The 23746-nt window shown below is 36.6% G+C and overlaps 1 protein-coding gene across 1 annotated transcript in view; it reads right to left on the bottom strand.

Annotated features, from left to right (window-relative positions):
* The window catches only part of CNTNAP2 (contactin associated protein 2), a 2249322-nt gene that overhangs the window by 1299207 nt on the left and 926369 nt on the right, over positions 1 to 23746 (bottom strand). Inside the window, exon 5 of the mRNA XM_001094652.5 lies at positions 1718 to 1921. Within this exon, the coding sequence (XP_001094652.1) occupies positions 1718 to 1921 (204 nt within the window). The remainder of the gene's footprint in view (positions 1 to 1717; positions 1922 to 23746) is intronic.

Raw genomic sequence — 23746 nt, 5'->3', positions numbered from 1 at the left:
CCCTCTCTCTACTAAAAATACAAAAATTAGCCAGGCATGGTGTGGGGAGCATGTAATCCTAGCTACTCAGGAGGCTGAGGCAGGAGAATCACTTGAACCCAGGAGGTGGAGGTGGCAGTGAGCAGAGATCATGCCACTGAACTCCAGCCTGGGTGACAGGGTGAGACTCTGACTCAAAAATAAGTTAATAAATTAAAAAAAAATAAAAAATAAAAACAACAACAACCCCACATAAAACAATAACTTCTTTAAATTCAGATCTTTCAGCGGCCAACATTTCATTTCTCTGTGTTCTCTCTCTCTAGTTAACTGTAGTCAAAATATTTACTTATGCCTTTCATTCTTTCTTTACCTAGAAAATTTGTCTTTTCCATTCCACTGAATGGAAATTAACAGTAACCTCCATGCTATTAAGCCCAATATTTGCCTCTCCATCTTCATCTTACGTGACATTTAGAGGAATTCAACAGTTGACAACTACTTTTGTGTCCTTGATTTCTGTGATACTACACTTTCTTCATTTTCTCCTACTCACTATTCACGACTACTTAGTCTCCATTTTAGTCTTCTCTCAGTCTTGTTTCTCAACTTCCATAATAGAAAGTTCTACTTAGATGTTTAATAAGCAGAATTATCCATGTCCAAACTGATCTCTAGAGTTCCTCCTAAAGTCTTCTCTATTTCTGAAAATGACACTAATGTCCATTTGGTGCTGAAACCCAAATCCTAGGGCTCATTCTTTATTTCTACTCTTTTCTTCTTACGCTATATCCAACCCGTCATAAGTCATGCTGAATGTACCACTAAAATAATTTCCTTAATTGAAATATTTCTCTGTATCTCCCCTGATAACCACCTCATACAAGCAGTACTTTCTCTCACCCAAACTGTGCAGAAGTTCTGCTGCGACTCTCATATCTACACAAGTAATTCTTGAAGTCTCAATGCACTTGTTAAAAATAAGATGATAAAGCCAGACAGTTTAATGCCTTCCAACAGCTTCCTATTCTTAAAAATAATATCTAAACAATTTGGCATGCCATGCAGGATCCCACAGGATTTGGGCAATTTCCACCTCTTGGATTTCATCTTTTGTCTTAACAACCCACAGCATTTATGCACAGCGTCATCCTTCCTGGTTCTTGAGCATGCTTTTTGTCTTCAATGTTCTCTTCCTATGTAATCCCATTTCTCTCATGTTTTCATGGCTAATTTCTTTTCATCACTCAGATCTCATCTTAAATATTTTCTCCTCAGAGCAGGCTTTCGTCACTACACTTTCCAATATTGGCCCCGTTGCCTTTGAACAGGACATATTAACCTATTCCCTTTATGATATTAATCTTCTCAACTGGTTCATATTTATTATTTGAAGTCACTCATGTTTGCTTAGTTGTTTTAAAATAAGAATAATAAATGCTATATTGTCTGATACCTCCATTAGGTCATGAACTTAATGAGCTTAAGGATCTTGTCTACTTGTTCCCTGCTATAGGCCAAAGACTAGTATAGCACCTTGTATAGCAGAGGTGTTTAATAAATATTTTTTGAATGAATAGGTATTTCATTATGTACCAACGGTTATACATTAAGAATGAATTGACAACATAATATGAGCTCTTTTTATAATTTACATTTTAAAGAATTGAGCAACATGAACGTTTTCCTAATGGGAACATCCATAATGGAAAGAATAGTACTGAGAATCAGAACATACCTAAGTTTAAACTGAGGACCAGCTTGGCTTTTTTCAGTTCCAAGGTAATGTAATCTCCTTGCTGTCCTTCTCCGTGCAAGATTACTCCTTCGCTTTCAGATGTCTTAAATTTCAAGGCAATGACATCTTTCAGTGTTTTCATCTTCTTGTTTCTGAATCTATATGGTAACACAACATGGCCATCAAAGTTGATAACATCAGCCCCTAAAACAAACAAACAAAAAAATTAGTTTAGTCACCTATGTTACCATCCACTTCCAACAGGTGTCTGCAAAGAATAAATGAGAATTAAATAAGTGTTTTTCTTGAAAAATTGACAGTCCTTTGTTTTTATTCTATTCCTTCTTTTGATTTACTGTTTTTTTTTTAAAGGAGGTTTTATGGAGAGTATTGATAAAAATGCTCATAAAAGCTCTATCAGTTGAACATTTTACTTTAATTACAAAATTAATAATACAAATTCAATGGGTTATATGCTTCAAATCTTAATTTAGGAATCTAGCATTTAGCCCAAAATAGTAAAATTTTTAAATCTCTAACAGATTATGAGACTTAAATGTTTTATTCCTTAATGATAATTCCTCATGATTTTAAGTATATATTTTATACAAAAAGTTGCTTTCTTTGATATAACAATGAAGGCACTTGGAATGTGATCTTTTATGCTATTCTCATTTTTTTTCCTAATGGTTTTTATATTTCACCACAATTTTAGTAAACCTTATTGTAGTATTCAGAGTTTACAACCAACTTAATTTTCAGAAACTTCTTAACATTTATTCTTAGGAATCAGTCTGTCTCAAATTTCTTATTACTTCCTTGCATTTGGAATGGAGAATTGGGCACCATTGTTTGTTTTTTCTCTACATTGGACACGGATATCTCCACTTATCCATATATGAGTTTAAAGAACAAATAACCAGCATATACTATGACTCTAGCAGCTCTAATTTTAGTTTTAGGAGAGTATATTAAAATGAGGAAAGTATGTAATCTTTTTTTTAAAAAAATGTGAAATTTTGTCACTATGATCCGAAATATGTGATTGTGAGGATCCATTTTATAACTACTATTTATTTCACACCAGAAATAAAAATGAGATGATATTATTTATTAGGCACTATTGGTCAATGCATTCTCAATTCATGGAATGATTCAAAAATACAATGTAACCATTCAGATCAAATATTGAGTTCAACTAGAAGCTTCGTTACCATGATCAAATTTTCATTGTTAAAAATATTTTCAATAGACTATTTCAATAAGCTTTTCATTTTTAAATCATAGAAAGCGTAGTCAAATGGAACAGCTCTAATAACTTTAGAATTACAAGCCTGGAGAAAGCTAGCCTCTAGGTTTTGGGCAAGGTCTGGTTAAAGAACTCCAGAGGGAGACATTGGAGAAAAATAATAGCCAGTTTAAAGCCTGTCAGAGAAATATTTTCTCATTTCGTGTCCTAGTTCTCTGGCACTCGTTTACTTCAATCACCACCAGAAACACTTTGGTTTGCCTTGTAAGTGGAGCATACCACCAAATAAATCCCTGTGGTGGCCACAGAGAGATGTAGAGCTGCCAGAAACACATCCAGTCTTTGTTTGTGTTGAGTTTACCTCATTCTAAAAAGTGAATTGTTGTGAATACAGTCACTTTGAATATTACTTAAAATGAAATCTAGGCTTGCCTTTCAAATCATTGATGGCTTTCACATACTTTGAAAATATTTATGCTAGTATCTCAAATATTTATGCTTTTAAATAAGTTTGTACAATGTTACATTATAAAACATTCAGAAAAAATATGACTTTAAACTTTAAGTTTTAATTCTTATAATCAGCTCTTTATTGCCCATAAAAAGACTTTCTTAATCAACAGAATTCTGTTCTCTGAGACTGTGAATCACAGAGGTTTATTTTAATACGAGGGAAAAAAATCAACTGTTAAATTTTGGCTTCTGCTAACACTGCAAAGCCAATTAGACTTTAGCTTAATCACATATACTGCCACAGCTGAATTTCAATGGCAGTATCTTTATCATCTGCAATGAGAAATAAAGGAGAGAAAAAAAAGGAATTTGATTTTCAGATTCCAGGTTGAACTTATAATCCAGTAGTTGATACTTTTTGTCTTGAAAAGTGAATAAAAGAAACACAGATGAGAGTAAATTCTGAACTCTAGACAGTAGTTTTGCAGTCAATTTCCTATCAGTGACAGTTAAATAATAGACACATCATTGTTTTAAACACCTTCAGCATATTTTAATTGACATAACATATTTCTAATTCATCTCTCAGGAAGTAAATGTTCCCCGAGCTTGTACTCAGGGAACAAGAATCACCTCCTCTATACTTTCTTCTAAATCAAAACACATTTAATTCTAGGTACAGAATACTGATTTATGCAAATGTTAATGCATTTCTGTCTTACTTTTAGAGCAATGAGAAAGTGTGACAGAAAGGTTGAAGATGGCTTATTTTTTTCAGACAATCCTAAGATATTAATAAAAACAGGAAGGAAAGCTATTCATGTAGACCAAGTCTCACTTTACAAATGGTAAGTAGTCAGGGTCAGTTGGGAAACAAAATGCTCTGTAAGGTAGATTCTCCACAGAGAAAAACAAAAAGTTTCAACATATTTTCCCATCTATCTAGCCATCTATCTAAAACAAAATTAAAAGTTGTTTTCTATGAATGGGTTAAATGCTTCCAAAATATCAGCATGTCCTCTTGTGGATATAAGCTGAGAGCTGGCTTGAAAATTATAAAATTTCTAGGAATAATCTATGATATTTACACTTTAACACATACCATGTACTTTTTAAAAAGTCTGGGATATTCTACAATAATGTAAAGAACATTCATCACAGTTTAGCTCTGTTTCCTACAAAAATAGATTAAAATTTCATTTGATACCTAATAACGCATTGTGCTTATTTGGGGACAAGCCACGTTTTTCTTCCATTATCCTGATTGCTTATCACTCCCTAGAATTAAGTTTTCTATGCAGTGATTAAATATGTACGGTTGAACTGTTTAAGCAATCTGAACAATAACGGCCAGTCAAAAAGCGAATGCAAAATCATAGTGTTTCCACAATTTTGTTCCTAACAATAGCTCAGCAAGCTGGTAATATGCCCAGTTCATCAAATCATCATGGTAGAAAGGGCTTTTTCAAAAACATTTCATTGTTCCTTAGTCTTCACTTTCTAACTTTGAATAAGATAATTTGAAAAAGTGTTTACCATATAAAGATTTTAATATTAAAATTTTAAGTTTATTTAATATTTTAATATTAAAAGATAACTTTGCTATATACTTTATTACAAACTATGTTATTGCTCAAAAGAAATTAAACAATACAGAAATATAGAAAGTAGAAAGTGAATCCCAACCACAAAAGGTCACCAGTGTTAATGGGTACTTAATTGGTGCATATCCTACATTTTACATATTTACCTAAATATCTAGCCAACTATCTAAGGTATGGAATAATTCATATATATCTGTATTTAAAGATATAGATAGATATATCTTTATGTATAGATATAGATATATCTTTATATATAGATACATACCTCAGATATAGATATAGATAGCTATAGATAGATCTATCTCTATATAGATAGCTATAGATAGCTCTATCTATCTATATATCTGAGGGAGGAAGGGAGAAGAATAAAGAGAGTGGGAGGGAGAGAGGGAGAATTTCATTTCATTTAGTCATGGTCCAAATTGTACACTAATAATTTGAGTTTGGGGTGATATAATATTTATAGTACAGGGAAACTTCATGTTTTAGTTAATTAAAATGTTTTATTAATCTTCATAAAAGGCCCTTATAAAAGTAAGAATATATAATGTGAAACTGTAGTCTATTTATCTGAAAAATTAAAAAGTATTTGAGTATAGCATACCAACAAATAAGTATTCAAGAGTTACTTTTAATATCGCTTCCCTATAAAATTTTTTCAGTTACTTTTATAGGGGATCTGAAAGAAACAAAAAGGTTTAAAGAAAAAAAATTGAACAGGCATTATTTCATTTTTTTCCTGAAATAACCAATGATAATACACTATGATTATTTTAAATTGCATATAAAGAATCTTTATGTATGTATACAGATACACATATGGATAATACTGTATATAGTTTGTGTTTGGTTTTTGTTACTGTACATTTTTTAAACCTTATTTCATAATTTTGTTTTCTAAAACAGGATTTTGATTAGCTAAAAAGGTACCATCATTTAAGTGTCCAACTTCTTCAATAAAAATTTTGGTGGAAGTTTGTTTTTATTTTCATAAATAAACTTTTTATTTTGGAAAAATTTTAGATTTAGAGAAAAGTTGAAAAGGTAGTTGGAAAGATAGGGTTCTCATACCTTTTACCTAGCTTCCTCTAATATTAACATTTTACATAACCTGGTACATTTGTCCAAATGAAAATACTATCTTAAGTAAAGTGGTATTCCCTCCAATACAGATTATACTTGGATTTCACCAGGGTTTCACTAATGCTTTTTTCCTGCTGTTCTAGGACTCAATCCAGGATCTGTCATTGCATTTAGTTATGATGCCTCCCTAGTCACTTCTAATCTGTGACCGTTTCCAATTCTTTCCTTGTCTTTCATAACTTTGATCCTCTAGAGGAGCACCAGCGGGGTATTTTGTAGCATCTTTCTCAGTTTGGATTTATCTGATGTTTTCTTAGGACTAGACTGTATTATTGATATTTGGGGAGAATATCACAGAGTTGTGGAAGCATGTATCTCAAATATATACAATATTTATTTTTCAATTATATAATACTTCAATAAAGGTAAAAAATTATATAGATTTTTAATTAGAGAAAAAAGGAAACAAAATGAAAGACATTCTTTTATAAAACAATAAACTAAAAACTAGTAAATTTGGAACTTTAAATTTTGTGAAGGCATACATATTTCACAAATACATACAAAGCATGTAAATCTAAAAAATAGTAAAAATGTATATTAACCAGTTAGTACAGAATCTAATATTACATAGTTCATGCGAATAAATGCCAAATCACTTCAAGAGTTTGAAATATATTTTATTTCTGAAACTGAAGTTTAAAAATACTAGAAGACAGAATTTGTTTATTTTGCAAATTTCACGCAGATGCAAATCTGTGTATTATTTTTATTGTCAGATGTCAAAATTTTAGATATATTGATCATTCTTCACAAAAAGTGTGACTGCCAACTTCATCTCCTCTCTATTCACCCAGCTTTATTCATTTTTATAGCATTTATCTCTACCTGATACATTAACGTTTGTATATTTACAGCATATCTCCTCTGAGACTTTCTTTTGTTCCATTCTAAAGCCCAGCACTTAAAACAGTGCCTGAAAAACAGTGAATGTTCATTAAATATTTGTTGAATGTTTGAATGTTGTCACTCATATTTCTATTAATTGGATTAAGGTACAATAAACACTGTTATTTCATATACTTCATTAAAAAATTAGGGTCACTAGATTGGAAGAAATTTCAAGAATCTCGCTGATCCATCTTGGTGCTTCAACTACAAATATACTTGAGGTTTCAATAGCCCGATAAAAACATTGTTAATATTAGGCTACTTTTGGGGAGCTGTGGTGGTGGGCAAGAATGTATTCCATTATTTTAAATTGACTGAGTCCTAGAACAGACACAACTCTTGTGGACTCAATCTCATTCCATCTACACATTGATTTGATCTGAATACTTTCTTTCTCCTAACCCATTGCCTTTCTTTTTTTCAATGCATCTGTGATATAAACCTAAATAGTTAAAACAGATTTCAAAATGTCAGTATAGCTAATTTAGAGTAATAGTAGCAAATAACCTTTTTTCTCATCCTTTAAAAATGGTCTAGAGATAGAATCTGAAATCACTTCTACTTTGGAGAAAGTGGAACAAACCAAAAAACCTCAAGGCTCTTCTTTCCTGCAGGCCAGCATCTCACAGTTTTTGCAATATTTCTGCTTAAAATATGTTGCTTTGCCCTTCAGTGCTTGATATCCCCTAGGACAATGATGACAATATCGAAGGACTCTGATTTCATTTCTGCATACCATTTAGATTCCAATCCAGTAACTTGGAAGGCTGATCCACATGCATGTTCCACAGGCATGTCTCACTCTACCTGCTCAACATATAATTATTTCTCTGAGCCCCACTACTTTTATTATATCCACTATCCAGTCACTCAAGCCAGAGATCTGAAACTTTCTTGAGCTTCTTTTTTTTTTTTTTTCTTTTTTTCCTTTTTGCCTACCCACATTTAGTGAGTTCCAAGACCTGTGAAATATAGAAGTTTGTGCAGTGGCAGTATCATAGCCAATGAGTTTATCTGAGGTGCAATGATTGTTAATTGAAATTTGATATTTCAATTTGATATTTCACTTTGATATTTTTAAAACTCATAGTATACTTTTGTATGTACTACCAAAAGCCCACCATTACCTCACATGTTGCCTATTGTATAAACATTGTTAAGTGACCAATTCCCATCCATTGGTCTTATGTCTCTTAAATCCAACTGATATGAACAGGAGACAAGAGGGTGGTTCCCTGGCAAAGGCCTCGCCTTCAAGCCTGCAAGCTGTGGTGCTAAATGAGAACAGTTATCCTGTTTTCCTGTCCAATTGTTGCTTTTTTCAAAACCAACCTGGCCCGCCATGCTCCCCATCCTATACTCATAAAAACCCCAAACGCCAGGTTCCATGAACAGATAAGCAGTAGAACAGAAGAGCGGCACAGCAGAGAAGGAGAGAAGAGAGGAAGCGTCTGTACATCAAGAGGAGTTTGGCTGGGGAAAGTCAGATAGGAGACTGGCCGTGGGATGGTCGAACTCCAGGGGAAGATCATCTTCCCACTGCATCTCCTTTCCAGCTCCCCATCCATCCTGCTGAGAGCCACCTCCATCACTCAGTAAAATCCCTGCATTCCCCATCCTTCAAGTCCATGTGACCTGATTCTCCCTGAATGCCAGACAAGAACCTGTGTACGAAGATGACAGGGTATAAAAGGCTGTCACCCTGAATCTCCACTGAACTGGTTAACACTTAGCCATCCACAGATGGCAAAGCTGAAAGAGCACTGAAACACCCCTAGACACTGCCGTGGAGCCAGAGCCCAAAAGCGCTTGCTCCAGCTCACCTGCATGCTCCTCCTCCCAAAAGGGGTTTTTGCTGAGCGAAGGAGCCACAACCCTGTTGCAAGTCTCACGAAGGGGTCCAGGGGACTCTCCTGTCTTAAAACCATCACACAGAAGCTAGAAAGACCTTTTTGAAATAAACTCTTTCCCAGAAAGATCAAAAGCCAGGTTCTTCAGTGAGGCCTATACCACCCTCAATGATATCGCTCCTGCCTTCCCATCCGTGCTCATTTTTAGTGCCATCTTTCTTTTTATGTGCTCATGATGGTAAACGGATTGAATTCCTCGCAAACTTCACACGTTTCCTTGGGCTATGCTCACTTTCCTCAATGAGCTGCCATTTTTCTGAGTTCTAGTTTACTTTTAGGCATCTTCCAAGCCTCAGATAAGCCTCACCACTAGAAAGTTTGCCTGTGTGAAACAGCCTTGGTCTATTGACCCCTAGCTCCTTGCATACTTTTATCATTTTACTTCTCATGTTATATTGAATTTGTATTCTTCTGGGTGTGATTTTTCCTGTGGACTTGAAGCTCCTCTAGGATACAGGCTTTGGATTGTTCTGTTTTGGATACCTGGCAGAATCGACATTTCCTGATGGAACTGATGGAAACATCATTTAAGTTTGAAACAAGGCAAAAGGAGAATTCCACTGTGTTATTATTTCCCCTCTAAACTATGCCTGTGATCGTGCAGTTTCCTTCCTAAGAGTACAGACTTATACATGATTTAATGCTATACAACTCTTACAACTATGAGTGTCCGATATGAATAAATGGTTTTCAGCATAACATGCTTTTATTATACTTACACTGGAGTTATTTATTTATAAGTCAAAGGCCAAAACATTGAACTCCTGTATGAGTTTAAATACAGAATATATAATTTCCTTTGAACTAAACGCATTAATGAGAAACTTGCATATTCTAAGATTAAAGTCACTAAGTTTTAAACACCTTTTAGAGCAGTCATTGTATGCTAACCTGAAATAGTTATTGATTTTCAGAGGCAAGATCAATTGACTCCCATATATTTTATTTTTAATTTTTGAATTACTCCATAAAAAATGTATATATGATAAACCGTGAATGGCTGATTATCTGGTTGGCCTATTGAATCACAAAACAAACAAACAAACAAACAAACAGACATAGGAAAATATTAATAACTTTTTAAAGTTATAGCATTAGATATCACATTATTCAACATGAAGAGACAAAAAAGCCCACTGAGGTACCCTATGCCTCCCAAAATGGACATGCACACACACATACACCCCCTCCACACACACACAAAAACACAATCACACATCTATATTCTGTCCTCCCTCTCAACCACTCATTACTCACAGGATATCAGAAAATCAGAGTGGTCTATTTCTAAGCAGGGTTATAACTTGCATATATCTAATAATGCAGAAATAATAAGCAATTTCTGAAAATTAGCATATAATCTATTTGTAGGAAATCCATGTGGAAGCTGTTTTTATTTTTGTAAATCCAAAAGTCAAATAAATTAGACTTGCCTTCCCTGTGATAATATTGCTGTTTACTGAGAATAGCTCTACAATTGTTGCCCATACAAAATCTAGTTATTTTGCTAGTGAAAAGACTACCTAGAATTATAAATCCTAAGTAAATGCTACACAGATGAGGCAAGAAACCAGACATCAAGAAATTCCTCAGAATGTCTTTTGATTTAAATTATTCCCAACATTTATTTTGGAATTCTAAAAATCTCTATTCAGTTCACCTTCTAGTTCCATTTAAAATATCATCGTCAGTGTTCTGTCCAAATTTTGATACTACATAGATTAAAGATAGCAGTTTAGTTACAAATGGTGATAAGGAACTTGTTTTGAGGCACTCTTTTCATAGTAATTTATATAGTGTTGAGGAAAAAATCAATTATCCCTATGAGTAAAGGGAGGCTGGTAGCTGTGGAGGGTGGGAGCGGGGGTAATGGCAGCCACCTGTGTCATTTCTTGGAGCTGCCATGGCTTTAATTTCCCCTCTGTCCTGACCATGTATTTTAATCTCTGCACTCCAATGCTTTGATATCTGGGGTCTTGCTGACCCTAGAGGGACTGTCCTTCCCAGGGTTAGCCCATTTCTGGAGATGGTAAGCACACTTTCCAAATATAAAACAACCAATCCAGAGTCCACACCCCAACTGCTTCCTTTATCCAGCTTTCTCTCTTCTGGGCCATGATCCATCTTCCCTATTCATCCCAGAATCAGGTACAAGACAACTAGGATCAGCCTCTACACCCCAGAGCCCACTGGAATAATTATTCCAGCTAGCCAGACCTAAGCCTGCTTACCCTACTGCACCTATTCCTTCCCATGGAAACTACAATAAAGGATCTTGCCTACAGTTTCTGCATCCCCTCTGCTTCCTGATAGACCCTGGTGCTTCCCTGAGCTCCCTACCTCAGGACTACACCCTGTGGCATGGCCTGCCCCATCCTGTTGGGAACTGTGAGTAATAAAATATTAGTATCTTTTCACGGGAGTTGTATTCTGGTATGTTGGCCTTATTATGTCTCAAATTTTCTACTAATAAACTATGTTAGAAAATACTCTGTACAGAAAATTATTTTACCATATCTTAGAAAAGAAGTGAAAAATCAGTTTTGATCAAACAAAAGTCTAAGAATTGCTGGCAAAAGTCCATAGACCTGCAAAAACTCCTTTAAAGCAAATTTTAGAAAAACCATTATGAAATGTCTAAGATCAACTTCTGGACTCTGAAATATCTTCTACATCCATAACACTGTATCAAGACCATGGGGTTGTGGAGGTAATGGTGTGAGTTAAAAAAAAATGCACGAACTTTCCTGTGAAAAGAGAATTAAGACTGAGTAAGATAAATTCAGATAGATAGGGGAATGGCACATTCAACTGTTCTAAAAAAGCTCAGTATTTTGTGACTTTATTACATAAGGCTCACAATTCATGTGCAGGGTGAGAATTGGAAGATTAAAGACTTAATGCTCCCTGAGGAAGCTGAGAGCCCATGTGTGTAATGACGGTATTCTAAGTGGAAAATGCATGTCCAGGTTTGCATTGGGAAGATAACTTCTGTGCTGGTGAGGGACAGGACAAAGGGTGTGGAAAGCATCCAGAAACAGAGAGAACAAAGATCCAACCTCAAACGAACTGATGTTGTTACAGCATTGACAACAGTTACGCAAAGCCAGAATTCAGAAGACACCTATGTCATTAAAGGATGCAAAGCATTCAGATGATGCATTATTGCTACCCAGAATTTCAAAGCAGTTAAGGCTTTTATACTAATTGAAAAATTTCCGATCAATATTTACAGTTGTGGCTGACTCCAGATGTATGATAAATCCAATATTACAAGGCCTCAGAACTTAAAATGAAATTGACAGTACCCTGAAAACAAAAGCAAAATGTCAAAAACTCCTCTTTGAAACGTGCTACATATTTGAATTCATTTTCCCACCATTTTAATTTTTAGACAGAATCTTAATTTGTTACTTCTTTAGCTATCCAAAATTTCTATGCTCTATACTTTTCAAATTCATCTGATATGCTTTGTCTCTGTTTCTCCACCCAAATCTCATCTTGAATTGTACTCCCATAATTCCCACATGTTGTGGGAGGGATCTGATGGGAGATAATGGAATCATAGGGACCGCTTCCTCCATACTGCTCTCATGGGAGTGAGTAAGTCTCACAAGATCTTTGATAAGGGGAAACCCATTTCCCTTGGTTCTCATTCTTTCTCTTGCCGCCGTCATGTACAAGGTGCCTTTCACCTCCCGCCATGATTGTGAGGGCTCCCTAGTCACATGGAATTCTAAGTTCATTAAACGTCTTTCTTTTGTAAAGTGCCCAGTGTTGGTTACGTTTTTATCAGCAGCATGGAAACGAACTAATACATCATCTATCCATCCATACAACCATCTGTCCCCACATATGTACATGAACAAACACCATTACTTTAAACATGTAAAATTATTTTATTTTATAAATAATTATTCATTATTATAATTATAAATATAATATAATAATTATAAAAATTATTCATTATTTTACATGTTTAAACTGATGTCTGAACTATATACATTCATCAACAACCCCTATGCATTTTTCTGGACAAGTAGCAATATGTAGTAGGTGATTAGTAAACAATGTCATTTTTATTTATTTTACTTTCCATGCTTTCCTGAAAGCTAAATTAGTTGGTACAAATGATTTTCTCTTATTTGCAAGAAATTGGGACATATGCGTGCAGTATTTTTTGAGGTTATGCACATGGTGCAAGACACTACAACAATTCTTTCTTTTTGGTTTGATTTCACATACCTTTGGGTGAAAATTTTACCTCAACCATAAGCTAGGCTTAGTAAAGCTCAAAAGGTACACATGTTGTAAGACAATGTTCTCTCTCCTCTTTGCTAGAGCAGTTGGGTTCTGTCTGGTAAAACACTGAATGGTACTCTGTGGTCTGCTTGTGAACACACCTCAGTGATTTGGGCATTGGAGGGAATCGGATTCACTGTGAACTTGGGTGCTGTCCATTACTTCCTGACACCTGCACACTCACTGGGGCCATGAGGAAGAGGTTGAATTAATTTATTTTCATAAATGAGCAAGGCTCACACCACTTGTCGGGAGAACCAGTCCTGACAGAGATAAAATGATTTGAAGCTTCTAAAATTAGAAGTCACAACTTCAATGCTCAGAGAAGACAAGCAGTTTATACAAATGTGTGATGCTGGCAGGTTATAAATATCATGTCGTTCTATCGATCTTTTACTTTCTTACTTTTGATAGCAATATGGGTGAGAGAGACATATCTCCCTGATTAGAAAATCAACCAAAAAGAGATGCTTCTGAAGAGATAAAAAGCTCGGCCATGATGGCAGAGGATGAATACAGTGTTTGGGATATGTTGTGGATATAAGCAGGCAGTCCCTATTCACATGAAGGTAACATGGTACGCAGGAATGCTGCTGTTATTCAAGCAATACATTTTCAAGGAAGGCCAGAAATTCAAAATTGTATTTAAATTGCTCCAATTTAAATGTTCACCAGTTGATTTGGAGTTGTATTATGCAGAGGCTGCTAGCTACTGGCCCACATATATGTCTTCTTGGCCACATATCTCTTTAAACTGTCAAAATACAAGACTGCATGGATCATAATAAATCTGAAACAATTCATCTACTGATAATTACACCCTGATTTACCTGTGAATAACCAGTATGTATCTGCATGTGGTTTTATTTTTCAAAAGGTAAATTGTATAGGATACAACATGATTAATGCTAAATCAATAGAGTGTGCATGGTTAAAAAAATGTTAATGTAAATAAAAGAAAATGGTGCATTTACCATTTTTAAGAGGGTTCCAAAGGGCTCATCTGTCAGGACCCATATGAAGGGAGAAGCTGCCTATCGTTTTGATGTTGCTGCTGCTAAAGAGAAGGGTGAGCTTCATAGGAGCAAGAATCTCCACATTTGAGATAAAAGATAATTATTTAATTAATAATAGCACATCAAGTGTTGTTAATAACAACTAAGCAAACCAGGATCCAGTTTTGGGAAGATGTACTGAAATGAAATGGAAGTTATCTTTCTGCCTCGTTTCAGTAGCTTGGTAAGATATATGATTATACAATGATTAGAAACAAAAAGCAATATAGTAATGATGTCAGATTCAAAAGACAAAAAGAAGCAAGAAAAACAATGAAAGACAAGGAAACAACATACATCTGAACCTTATTCACTGAGATTTGAAATAAGAGAACTTTCTAAAAAGAAAATATATATATATATTTTACACATTTTAATAACTGCTATGTTCTTAATATTTGTGTCCTCCCAAAATTCCTATGTTAAAACCTTATTCTTAATGCTACAGTGTTAGGAGTTGGGGGCTTTGGGATGTGATTATGTTCTGATGGTGAAGCCCTCATGAATGAGATTAGTTGTCTCATGAAAGTGCCCCAGAGGCTAGGCGCGGTGGCTCACGCCTGTAATTCCAGCACTTTGGGAGGCTGAGGTGGGTGGATCATTTGAGGTAAAGAGTTCGAGATCAGCCTGACTAACATGGTGAAACCCCATCTCTACTGAAAATACAAAAAAATTAGCCAGGCATGGTGGTGTATGCCTATAATCCCAGCTACTTGAGAGGCTCGGGCAGGAGAATCGCTTGAACCCGGGAGGCAAAGATTGCAGTGAGCTGAGATTGCGCCACTGCACTCCAGCCTGGGCGACAGAGCGAGACTGTCTCAAAAAACAAAAACAAAAACAAAAAGTTGCCCCAGAAAGATGCCTTGCCCTTGCCCACAGCAAGAAGGCATCATTTAAGAACCAGAAAGTGGGCCCTCATCAGATACCAAATCTGTTGGTACCTAGATTTTGGACTTCTCAGCCATTAGAACTTGCAAAATTAGATAGAGTGTGCAAGGTTAAAAAAAAGCTATCTAGTTTACATTATTTTGTTATGACAGGCCAAACAGACTAAGACAGAAGCTTGCTACTGGAGTAGAGTCCTGCTGCAGCAAATACTAAAACTGTAGGAACATTTTTGGAGCATAGCCATGGGTAGAGGCTGGAAGACTTATGAAGTTCATGCTTTAAAAAAAAAAAAAAAGGTTACATTGCTCCGAATGGACCTCTAAGGGTACTACTGGTGAGGGCTTAGGAAGAAAAGAGGAGAGCTATAGACAGAACCTCAATCTTCTTAAAGTCCACCTAAGTGGCGTGAATAGAATGTTGATAGAAATATGGGTGATAAAGGCCATCCGATGAGGTCTCAGACAGAAATGAGGATATGGATATGATGATATGTTAAATAGGAGAATGTGATGATATGGAAAACGGGAGGAAAAGCAACTTTTGTTATAAAATGGCAACAAATTTGGCTGAATTGTTCTTGCATTCTAGGGTTTTGTGGAAGATGAAGCTTGTGAATGATGAAATTGGATATTTGGCTGAGAGAATTTCTAAGCCAAGTGTTGTGGCTGGCCTTCTCTGTAGTGGTTAAAATAAAAAGCAAGAGAGAGATACAATTTAAAGATGGAGTTATTAAAAGGGGAAGCAAAACTTTAAAATGTGGACAATTCTCAGCCCGTCCATACTGAAAGAAATGGGAAAGCCGTTTGGGAGAGAACAAGGGTGTGATGAAATAAGGATTTAATAAGGAGATTAGTGTGAATCAGCCATTTCAAGGCAAACCAGAAACTACTGTCCAAAACAATGGCAGAATGATCCTGAAGGCATTTCAGAGATCATCAGGGCTGCCCCTCCCATCCCAGACCCAGAGAGCCAGGGCCTTGGGGGGCTGTAGATGCCGGTGGGACTGTGGCACTGCTGCTCAGTGCTGCTTCAAAGCTGTGCTGCCTGTACTCCTCAGCCAAACCAAGTGCGGCTCCAGTATGTGCTGCACCAGGTAAAGCTATAAGGGTGTGGCTGCTCCCACCTAAATTTCAAAGGATGCCCTGGGAAGTTGCAGAATTCGTAAGAGATCTGTTCCTCACCAAGATCTCCACAGAGTCCCTTCTAGGGCAATGTATAGAGGTGTCTTGGGGTTGCAGCTGCCCCCAGTTTTGCCACCATCAAAACTGGTAGAAGCCACCAGTGTGTGATTCTAGCGTGAAGGAGCCGTGAGCTGGTGACCCAGGCACAGAGCCACCATGGAGGTGGTGCCCCTGCAGAGAACCATGTAGGTGGCAGGATATTCGGGGCTTGGTACTTTAAATTGGGACCTGTTACCTTTTTCTTCTTTCCTATTTTTTTCCTTTTAAAGTGATAACGTCTGTCCTATGCCTGTCCCACATTGTATTTTGGAAGTACACAAGTTGCTTGATTTCACAAGTTCGCAGCAGGAGAGCAATTTGCCCAGGATGAATCATACCTTGAGACTCACCCATATCTGATTTAGATGTTATTTAGATGAGACTTTGAAGTTAGAATTTAAAATTGATGCTGAAATGAATTAAGACTGTTGGGGCTATTGAGATGGAATAAATGCATTTTGTGTGTGAGAAGTGTATGAATTTTGGGGTTTCGGGGCAGAACGCTATGGTATAAGTGTTTGTGTCCTCTCAAAATTCGTATGTTGAAACTTAATCACCAATATGATGATATCAAGAGGTGGGGTGTTTGGGAAGTGATTAAGTCATGAGGGCAGACCCTCATGTCTAGAATTAGTTCCCTTATACAAGGCCCCAAAGAGCTAACTAGTCCTTATACCATCTGAGGACACAGAGAGAATATGCCTTCTATGAACCAAAAAGCTCTCATCAAACATTGAACCTGCCAGCGTCTTGATCTTGATCTTGGACTTCCCAGGCTCCAGAATTTTGAGATATAAAGCTTTGGTTTCTTATTAGCTGCCCAGTTTATGGTATTTTTGTTATAGCAGCTTAAACTGACTAAGATACCAACTAACAGATATAGACCATCCTTTATTTCTAGATTCTACTTTGTGAATTTGCCTATTTGCTAAAATTTGTTTGTAACCCCAAAGGCAATGCTCATGGCACCTTGGCAGTCATTTGTGGATACATGGCGAGTTGTAAAACGTCAGGTCACCAGATGTGTACGTCCACAGCTAATGTGCAATAAGGCAATGATATTCCTTCTTGCTTCAGTGCTCTTATTGTTTAAAAGTATCCTTTTTTTTGTAATCTATTTATTGCCACACTTTTCACGTTTTTGTGCAGTTTTGGGGGTAATTTTGATGTTTGAAATGCCTCCCTCCCAAGCATACGCCTGAAGTGCTTGCTAGTATTTATCAGCACAAGAAGGCTGTGATAAGCCCAATAGAGACAATACCTGTGTTAGATGAGCTTTGTTTAACAAGAATAAGAGTGCTGTTTACCATAAGTTCAATGTCAGTGAATCAGCAACATATAATATATAAGGCGTCTTTAAATAGAAACACACACAAATCTAGATTATGTACTGGTAAGTTGACAAAAATTGTAGTGACCAGAGGCTCACTGAAAGCTAACCCTATATTTCCCTTAGGAGAAATAATTCAGTATTTGCTAAATCAGTGCTCCTGGCAACTTTATAGCATGTAACTACTATCAATAATGAAGACTGCTTGTGTTTACATTGCATTTATTCACCTTTACACAAGAAAGTGGAGAACCATTTCAAACTACCACATATATGTCAGCAGAATAGAATAAATATTTAAATTAACCTTGGGGAAAATGATCAACAAACTTCAAATCTCTTCAAAAATAAGTATAATGCTACATGGTACCATCTGACATCAGTACACCTTTTCCTTCCACAGTATTTATGGACATGCCTTTTAGTACATGCAACTTATAAGTAGAACACACAAAGGCCAATCACTCATTCCTGACATGCTTGCTGCAGCTAAACTCTGTGGTTTACATACCTAATTATTAAAATTCACCAACCACTGTATAAACAGTAAATTTAGTTTTTGTAGTACAGAGATATGTAGAACCTGAGATTCCTGAAGACTCACAGAATCCAAATCACATTTTTCAGTTTACATTCCCTCTATGGTGAAGCTCAGGATTTTTTAAAGCTATTTGATTGCCTACTTTTCCTGACTTTGTAGAAAATACTCTGTTTAAAAATTGCAACATAAAAACAAATATTTTATTGAGTCTACTAGAAGAGGAACATTAATCTCTCTTCTCTCTAAACCCTAAATTACTTTAAAGCTATAAATAAGCTTGAAGTTGACTTCTTATACTATAAGAATTTTAGATATTCTTTTGTATAATTTAGAGCTTGAATTTCTCTTTCTAACATAAATTCAGGGTTTCTCTTGAAAAGATCTGGCATTTTCTTTTGAATAAAGGCCTAAGATATTGGAAATATTAGAAACCTATTGCAAAGTTGCAGAATTCTGTAGCTTCAAGAAGGAAATTATTTTGAATTCAGAAAATATAAGGACAGATATATTACAAATTCAGTTAATTTTAGAAAAACATTTTTGAGGGGGTCATTGGGAAAGGAACTGAACTTGGAAAAAGGATACATTTGATATAATGCCTACACATCTGTGTTTCAACTTCCTGCATTTTTAGAGCTTAGGTCAATATTAACAATTTATGCATCTCCCAAGGCATGACAGATCTAATGCTGTTACAAGTGCTGTTTATAGTAAGGTGGTTAAGTCCTTAAAATGAACAATGGTTGGCCGGTTGTGGTGACTCCTGCTTGTAATCCCAGGACTTTGGGAGGCTGAAGCCGGCGGATCACGAGGTCAGGAGATCGACACCATCCTGACCCACAGGGTGAAACCCCGTCTCTATCAAAAATACAAAAAAATGGCCTGGTGCGGTGTCTCACACTTGTAATCCCAGCACTTTGGGAGGCCAAGGAGGGCGGATCACGAGGTCAGGAGATCGAGACCATTCTGGCAACCATTCTGGCTAACACGGTGAAACCTCCTCTCTACTAAAAATACAAAAAAATTAGCCGGGCGTGGTGGCGGGCGCCTGTAGTCCCACCTACCCCGGAGGCTGAGGCAGGAGAACTGCGTGAACCGGGAGGTGGAGTTTGCAGTGAGCCGAGATGGCGCCACTGCACTCCAGCCCGGGTGACAGAGTGAGACCCCATCTCAAAAAAAAAAAAAAAAAAAAATACAAAAATTAGCCGGGCGTGGTGGCATGCACCTGTAGTCCCAGCTACTCCGGAGGCTGAGGCAGGAGAATGGCATGAACCGGGAGGCGGAGCTTGCAGTGAGCTAAGATCGCGCCACTGCACTCCAGCCTGGGCAACAGAGCGAGACCCCGTCTCAAAAAAAAAAAAAAAAAAAATACGAAAATTAGCCGGGCGTGGTGGCGTGCACCTGTAGTCCCAGCTACTCCGGAAGCTGAGCCAGGAGAATCGCTTGAACCCCATAGGCGGAAGTTACAGTGATTCGAGATCACACCACTGCACTCCAACCTGGCGACAGAGCGAGACTCCATCTCAAAAAAAAAAAAAAAAAAAAAAAAGGGCTATGGTTGAATTTCCTTAATATAAACTTAGAATCATAGCACATGCCTTCATTCTGGGGGTGGGGCGGGGGATGCAAATAGCATGCTGAGGCGGAGCATTTATCAGGAAATTAAAGTGATGCCAGCTTTCTCATGACCCAAGAAATACCTAGTTGAGTCAATAGCATCATGACCATCCCATCAGGACACAGAAGAGCACTGGCTCTGAGCGCAGAGATCAGGATCTAGACTTGGTTTATTTGCCCAGGAGGAAACCAATTCACTTTCTGGGCCTGTATAAGGCAAGAAGGAAGGGGACAAGGAATCTCTCTAAGAGACTCCATGATCATCCAATGAATGGGGTGTTCATGATGCTACTAATTCAACCACAGACTTTATTCTGAGTGACTTGCCCAAGCTTAATTATTCATTTATTTTGAATTTTGAATTGTAAGTTAGATCCTAAATGGAAGAATTTAGGATTTTAGAGAATATTCACATTTCTTGATTATTTTAATACATTATCAGTTGGGCTATTTCAAATGCAATTTTAAAACATAAAATCCACAGACATTGAAACGCTTTCAGGGGTGACTGGACAATAAGTTAAAATTCATGTAAGAAAGTATCAAAATTAGCAAATTGAAGCAAAAATATTATATCCTAAAAACCACATATAATTGTCAATATTGTTATTTTTTACAAAGAATAATTATATCAATTGTTTATTATATGGAAGTTATTAGAAGTAAAATCTAACAAAACAATTTATAATGATTATGTATATTCTTAGTTGCTTGATAATGCTAAAAGAGACACAAATTTCTGAAGATTAAATTATTTTAATTCTAGAACAGTAAAAAAGTATCTGAATAAATTAAGAAAAATATTCAAGGCTGCAATTACCTGGGACCAGTGAGAATAAATGTATGACCTTGAGCAAGTGTAAAATAAAAGATTTAATCCCATTCAGGTAAAACATGTCATGTTTCGCCTCTTTTTGCTAATATTTAACCTAGCACAACAGTACAGCCTTGTCGTAAATATCAGAGAATTGTAACACACACACACACACACACACACACACACACACACATATATATTACATATCAATCTTCTTCACTAAATTAAGATCTGATTAACAGTAGCTGGAGTGACAACATATTAAGTATTTAATTGGTTTGAAATAATGACTATTCTAATCCACCCACTTAGCAACATTGACTCATGCCTAGAAGGAGAACAGGGCTATATTTTTACCATAACAGGCATGAGTGGATTTAGGACAAATTGCGCGTCTTGCTTGGTGACTATGGGACCCTCCCTTACTGTTCTGTATTTGTGCTGACTTCCCTGAGGTAGCTGGTTTATTTTCTCCCCAGTGAGGAAGAGAGCAAACTGTAGAGACATAAAGTGAAAGGGGAAAAAATACATAACTCAGTGTACTCTGCTTCCACTACTTTCTGTACTGAAGAATGTTTCAGAGAAACAAGTATTTGGAGGCTTCTGGCACTGCCCCCTCACTAGGCCCTGAGACACCTTTGGTGCAGCGTGAGAACAGGTGCTTATCTGAACACCTTCAAGTCCATCATCTGTGATTCTGTCCACATTAGCATAATATAAGCCATAATTTCTTTATAGCTTATGAATTTGCCACCCAGAAAACAACTAATATTTATTGAATATAGGAATTCAGTATCATAACACCTGGTTGGCTGTATGTATTCAATATAATCTTTGATTTCTATAACTTTCAAACTACCAAATTTAGTTAACTCCTACCCAAGGCCTAGATTTATACAAAGACTTATTTCCAATTTTTGTATTTCATGACTAAATTTGATGAGACTCTGAAGTTCAAAATGAAAAAAATGTCTCAATTACTAAATCATAATGCCGTGGTTAAGAATAAATTAGCTAAATCAAGTAAAAATAAAGGAAAAACGTGTAAAATTTTAGACATGTGTGAGAAAAACAAGACAAAAATGTTTTTCCAAGTGGCTCTGTGTGAGTCTCAGTGGATGCTATTTATAAAGGTTTTATACATAGCATGAGAAGTCTTGCAAAGAGAGCATTTATAGACATTGACAAACAGAGAAGTACAATGCCAGGGATTATGGAGACAATGAAGTGGGAGGGCCAGGACTCTGATCACTTGAAACTTCTCAGCAAGTGGAGCTGCTACGAGATGTTGAAGAGGTGGGATGGATACACGGAACAAACAGATAATTCTCTCTGCAGGGGCAACAGCTGGGGTAATGTAGCTCCCATGTGACAGTGGTAGAAACCAAATTCCTTGTCAGTCATTCATCTAACCCATCTTGGGTGTGACGGTGGTAGAAAACAAATTCCTTGTCAGCTGTTCATCTAACCCATCTAGGGTGGGCAACCAGGGCCCTAACAACATGCTGGGAGAAGCAGTCTTGCTTCTCTTTCTCTCTCTCTCTCTCTCTCTCTCTCTCTCTCTCTCTCTCTCTTTCTCTCTTTCTCTCTCTCTTTCTCTCTGTCTCTCTGTCTCTATGTCTGTCTCTCTATTCCTTCTTTCCTTCCTTCCTTCCTTCCTTCCTTCCTTCCTTCCTTCCTTCCTTCCTTCCTTCCTTCCTTTTCTTCTTTCATTTATTTAGAGACTGGATCTTGCTTTGTCACCCAGGTTGAAGTGCTATGATCATAGCTCACTGTAGCCTTAAGTGAGCTCAAGCAGTCTTCCTGCCTCAGTCTCCTGAGTAGCTAGGATTACAGGGAGGCACCACCATGCCCAGCTAATTTTTTTTTTTTTTTTTTTTTTTTTTTTTTGTAGAGATTGAGTCTCTCTACGTTCCCAGGCTGATCTTGAACTCTTAGACTCAAGCCATTTTCCTGCCTTGGCCTTCCAAAGTGTTGGGATTACAGGTGGGAACTGCACTTCCGCCTTGATTTTGAAAACAGGCAGAAGACCTGACACAGTCCCTCAAGGCTCAATCACCACACCTTTACCGCTTCATAATATGACCTAATATTTTGGAATCTGATTTAGTTTATGAATGACTACTATGTAGTTTGTCACTTGAATTGTCTTGTAAATAATATAGTTTTAAGATTTGGAAACTGACTTTAGACCTTAAAATTTAAACTGATTGTGACCTCACAATTTAAGGTTAAAAAAAAGAACTTTGCAACTTTAAAACATCTATTTTTTGTTCTTTTCTAATTTCTAGTTTTCTAATTTCAAAACTCCTGGGTTTGACAGCTGCCACAGAGAAACTCCAATATTTATGTTAGAAATAGTTTCTTTTTCTGTTAAATGGTCACTATTCCACAGTGATCCTTTTCTTTATTTTTCATGATCCAAGTAAGATTTCTCCAAAATCTGAAACAGTTAGATGATTTGATAAATCATTTCCACTTGAAATTTAGAAAGGTTGTGAAATATGAATTAGGAAAATGAAAGTTCGAGTCCTGAGGTTAGGGAGATTGATTAGTGCAAGCTGCAAGCAAGAATTTCCACGTACTGCCTGAACTGTGCTTTAAACAGTTCTGTTGCACTACAGGAAAAAGATGACCATGTCTGCTTGATGGTTGCTTGTTTGCTTTTTTTTGTTTTTGTTTGGTTTCTTTTTTTTTTTTTTTTTGGTTTTTTTATTAATGATTATTATTTTTTGAGATGGAGTCTGGCTGTGTTGCCTAGGCTGGAGTGCAGTGGCGCGATCTCAGCCCACTGCAACCTCCACCTCCCGGGTTCAAGGGGATCTCCTGCCTCAGCCTCCCAAGTAGCTGGGACTATAGGCATGTGCCACCACACCCAGCTAATTTTTGTATTTTTCAGTTGAGATGGGGTTTCACCATGTTGGCCAGTTTTGTTTCAAACTCTGACCTCAGATGATCCACCCACCTTGGCATCCCAAAGTGCTGGGATTACAGGCATGAGCCACCGTG

The sequence above is a fragment of the Macaca mulatta genome, chromosome 3, assembly GCF_049350105.2.
Source record: "Macaca mulatta isolate MMU2019108-1 chromosome 3, T2T-MMU8v2.0, whole genome shotgun sequence".
NCBI classification, from domain to species: Eukaryota; Metazoa; Chordata; class Mammalia; order Primates; family Cercopithecidae; genus Macaca; species Macaca mulatta.
Note: the sequence above shows the minus strand (reverse complement) of the source record. Positions and strands in the feature narration are given on the sequence as shown.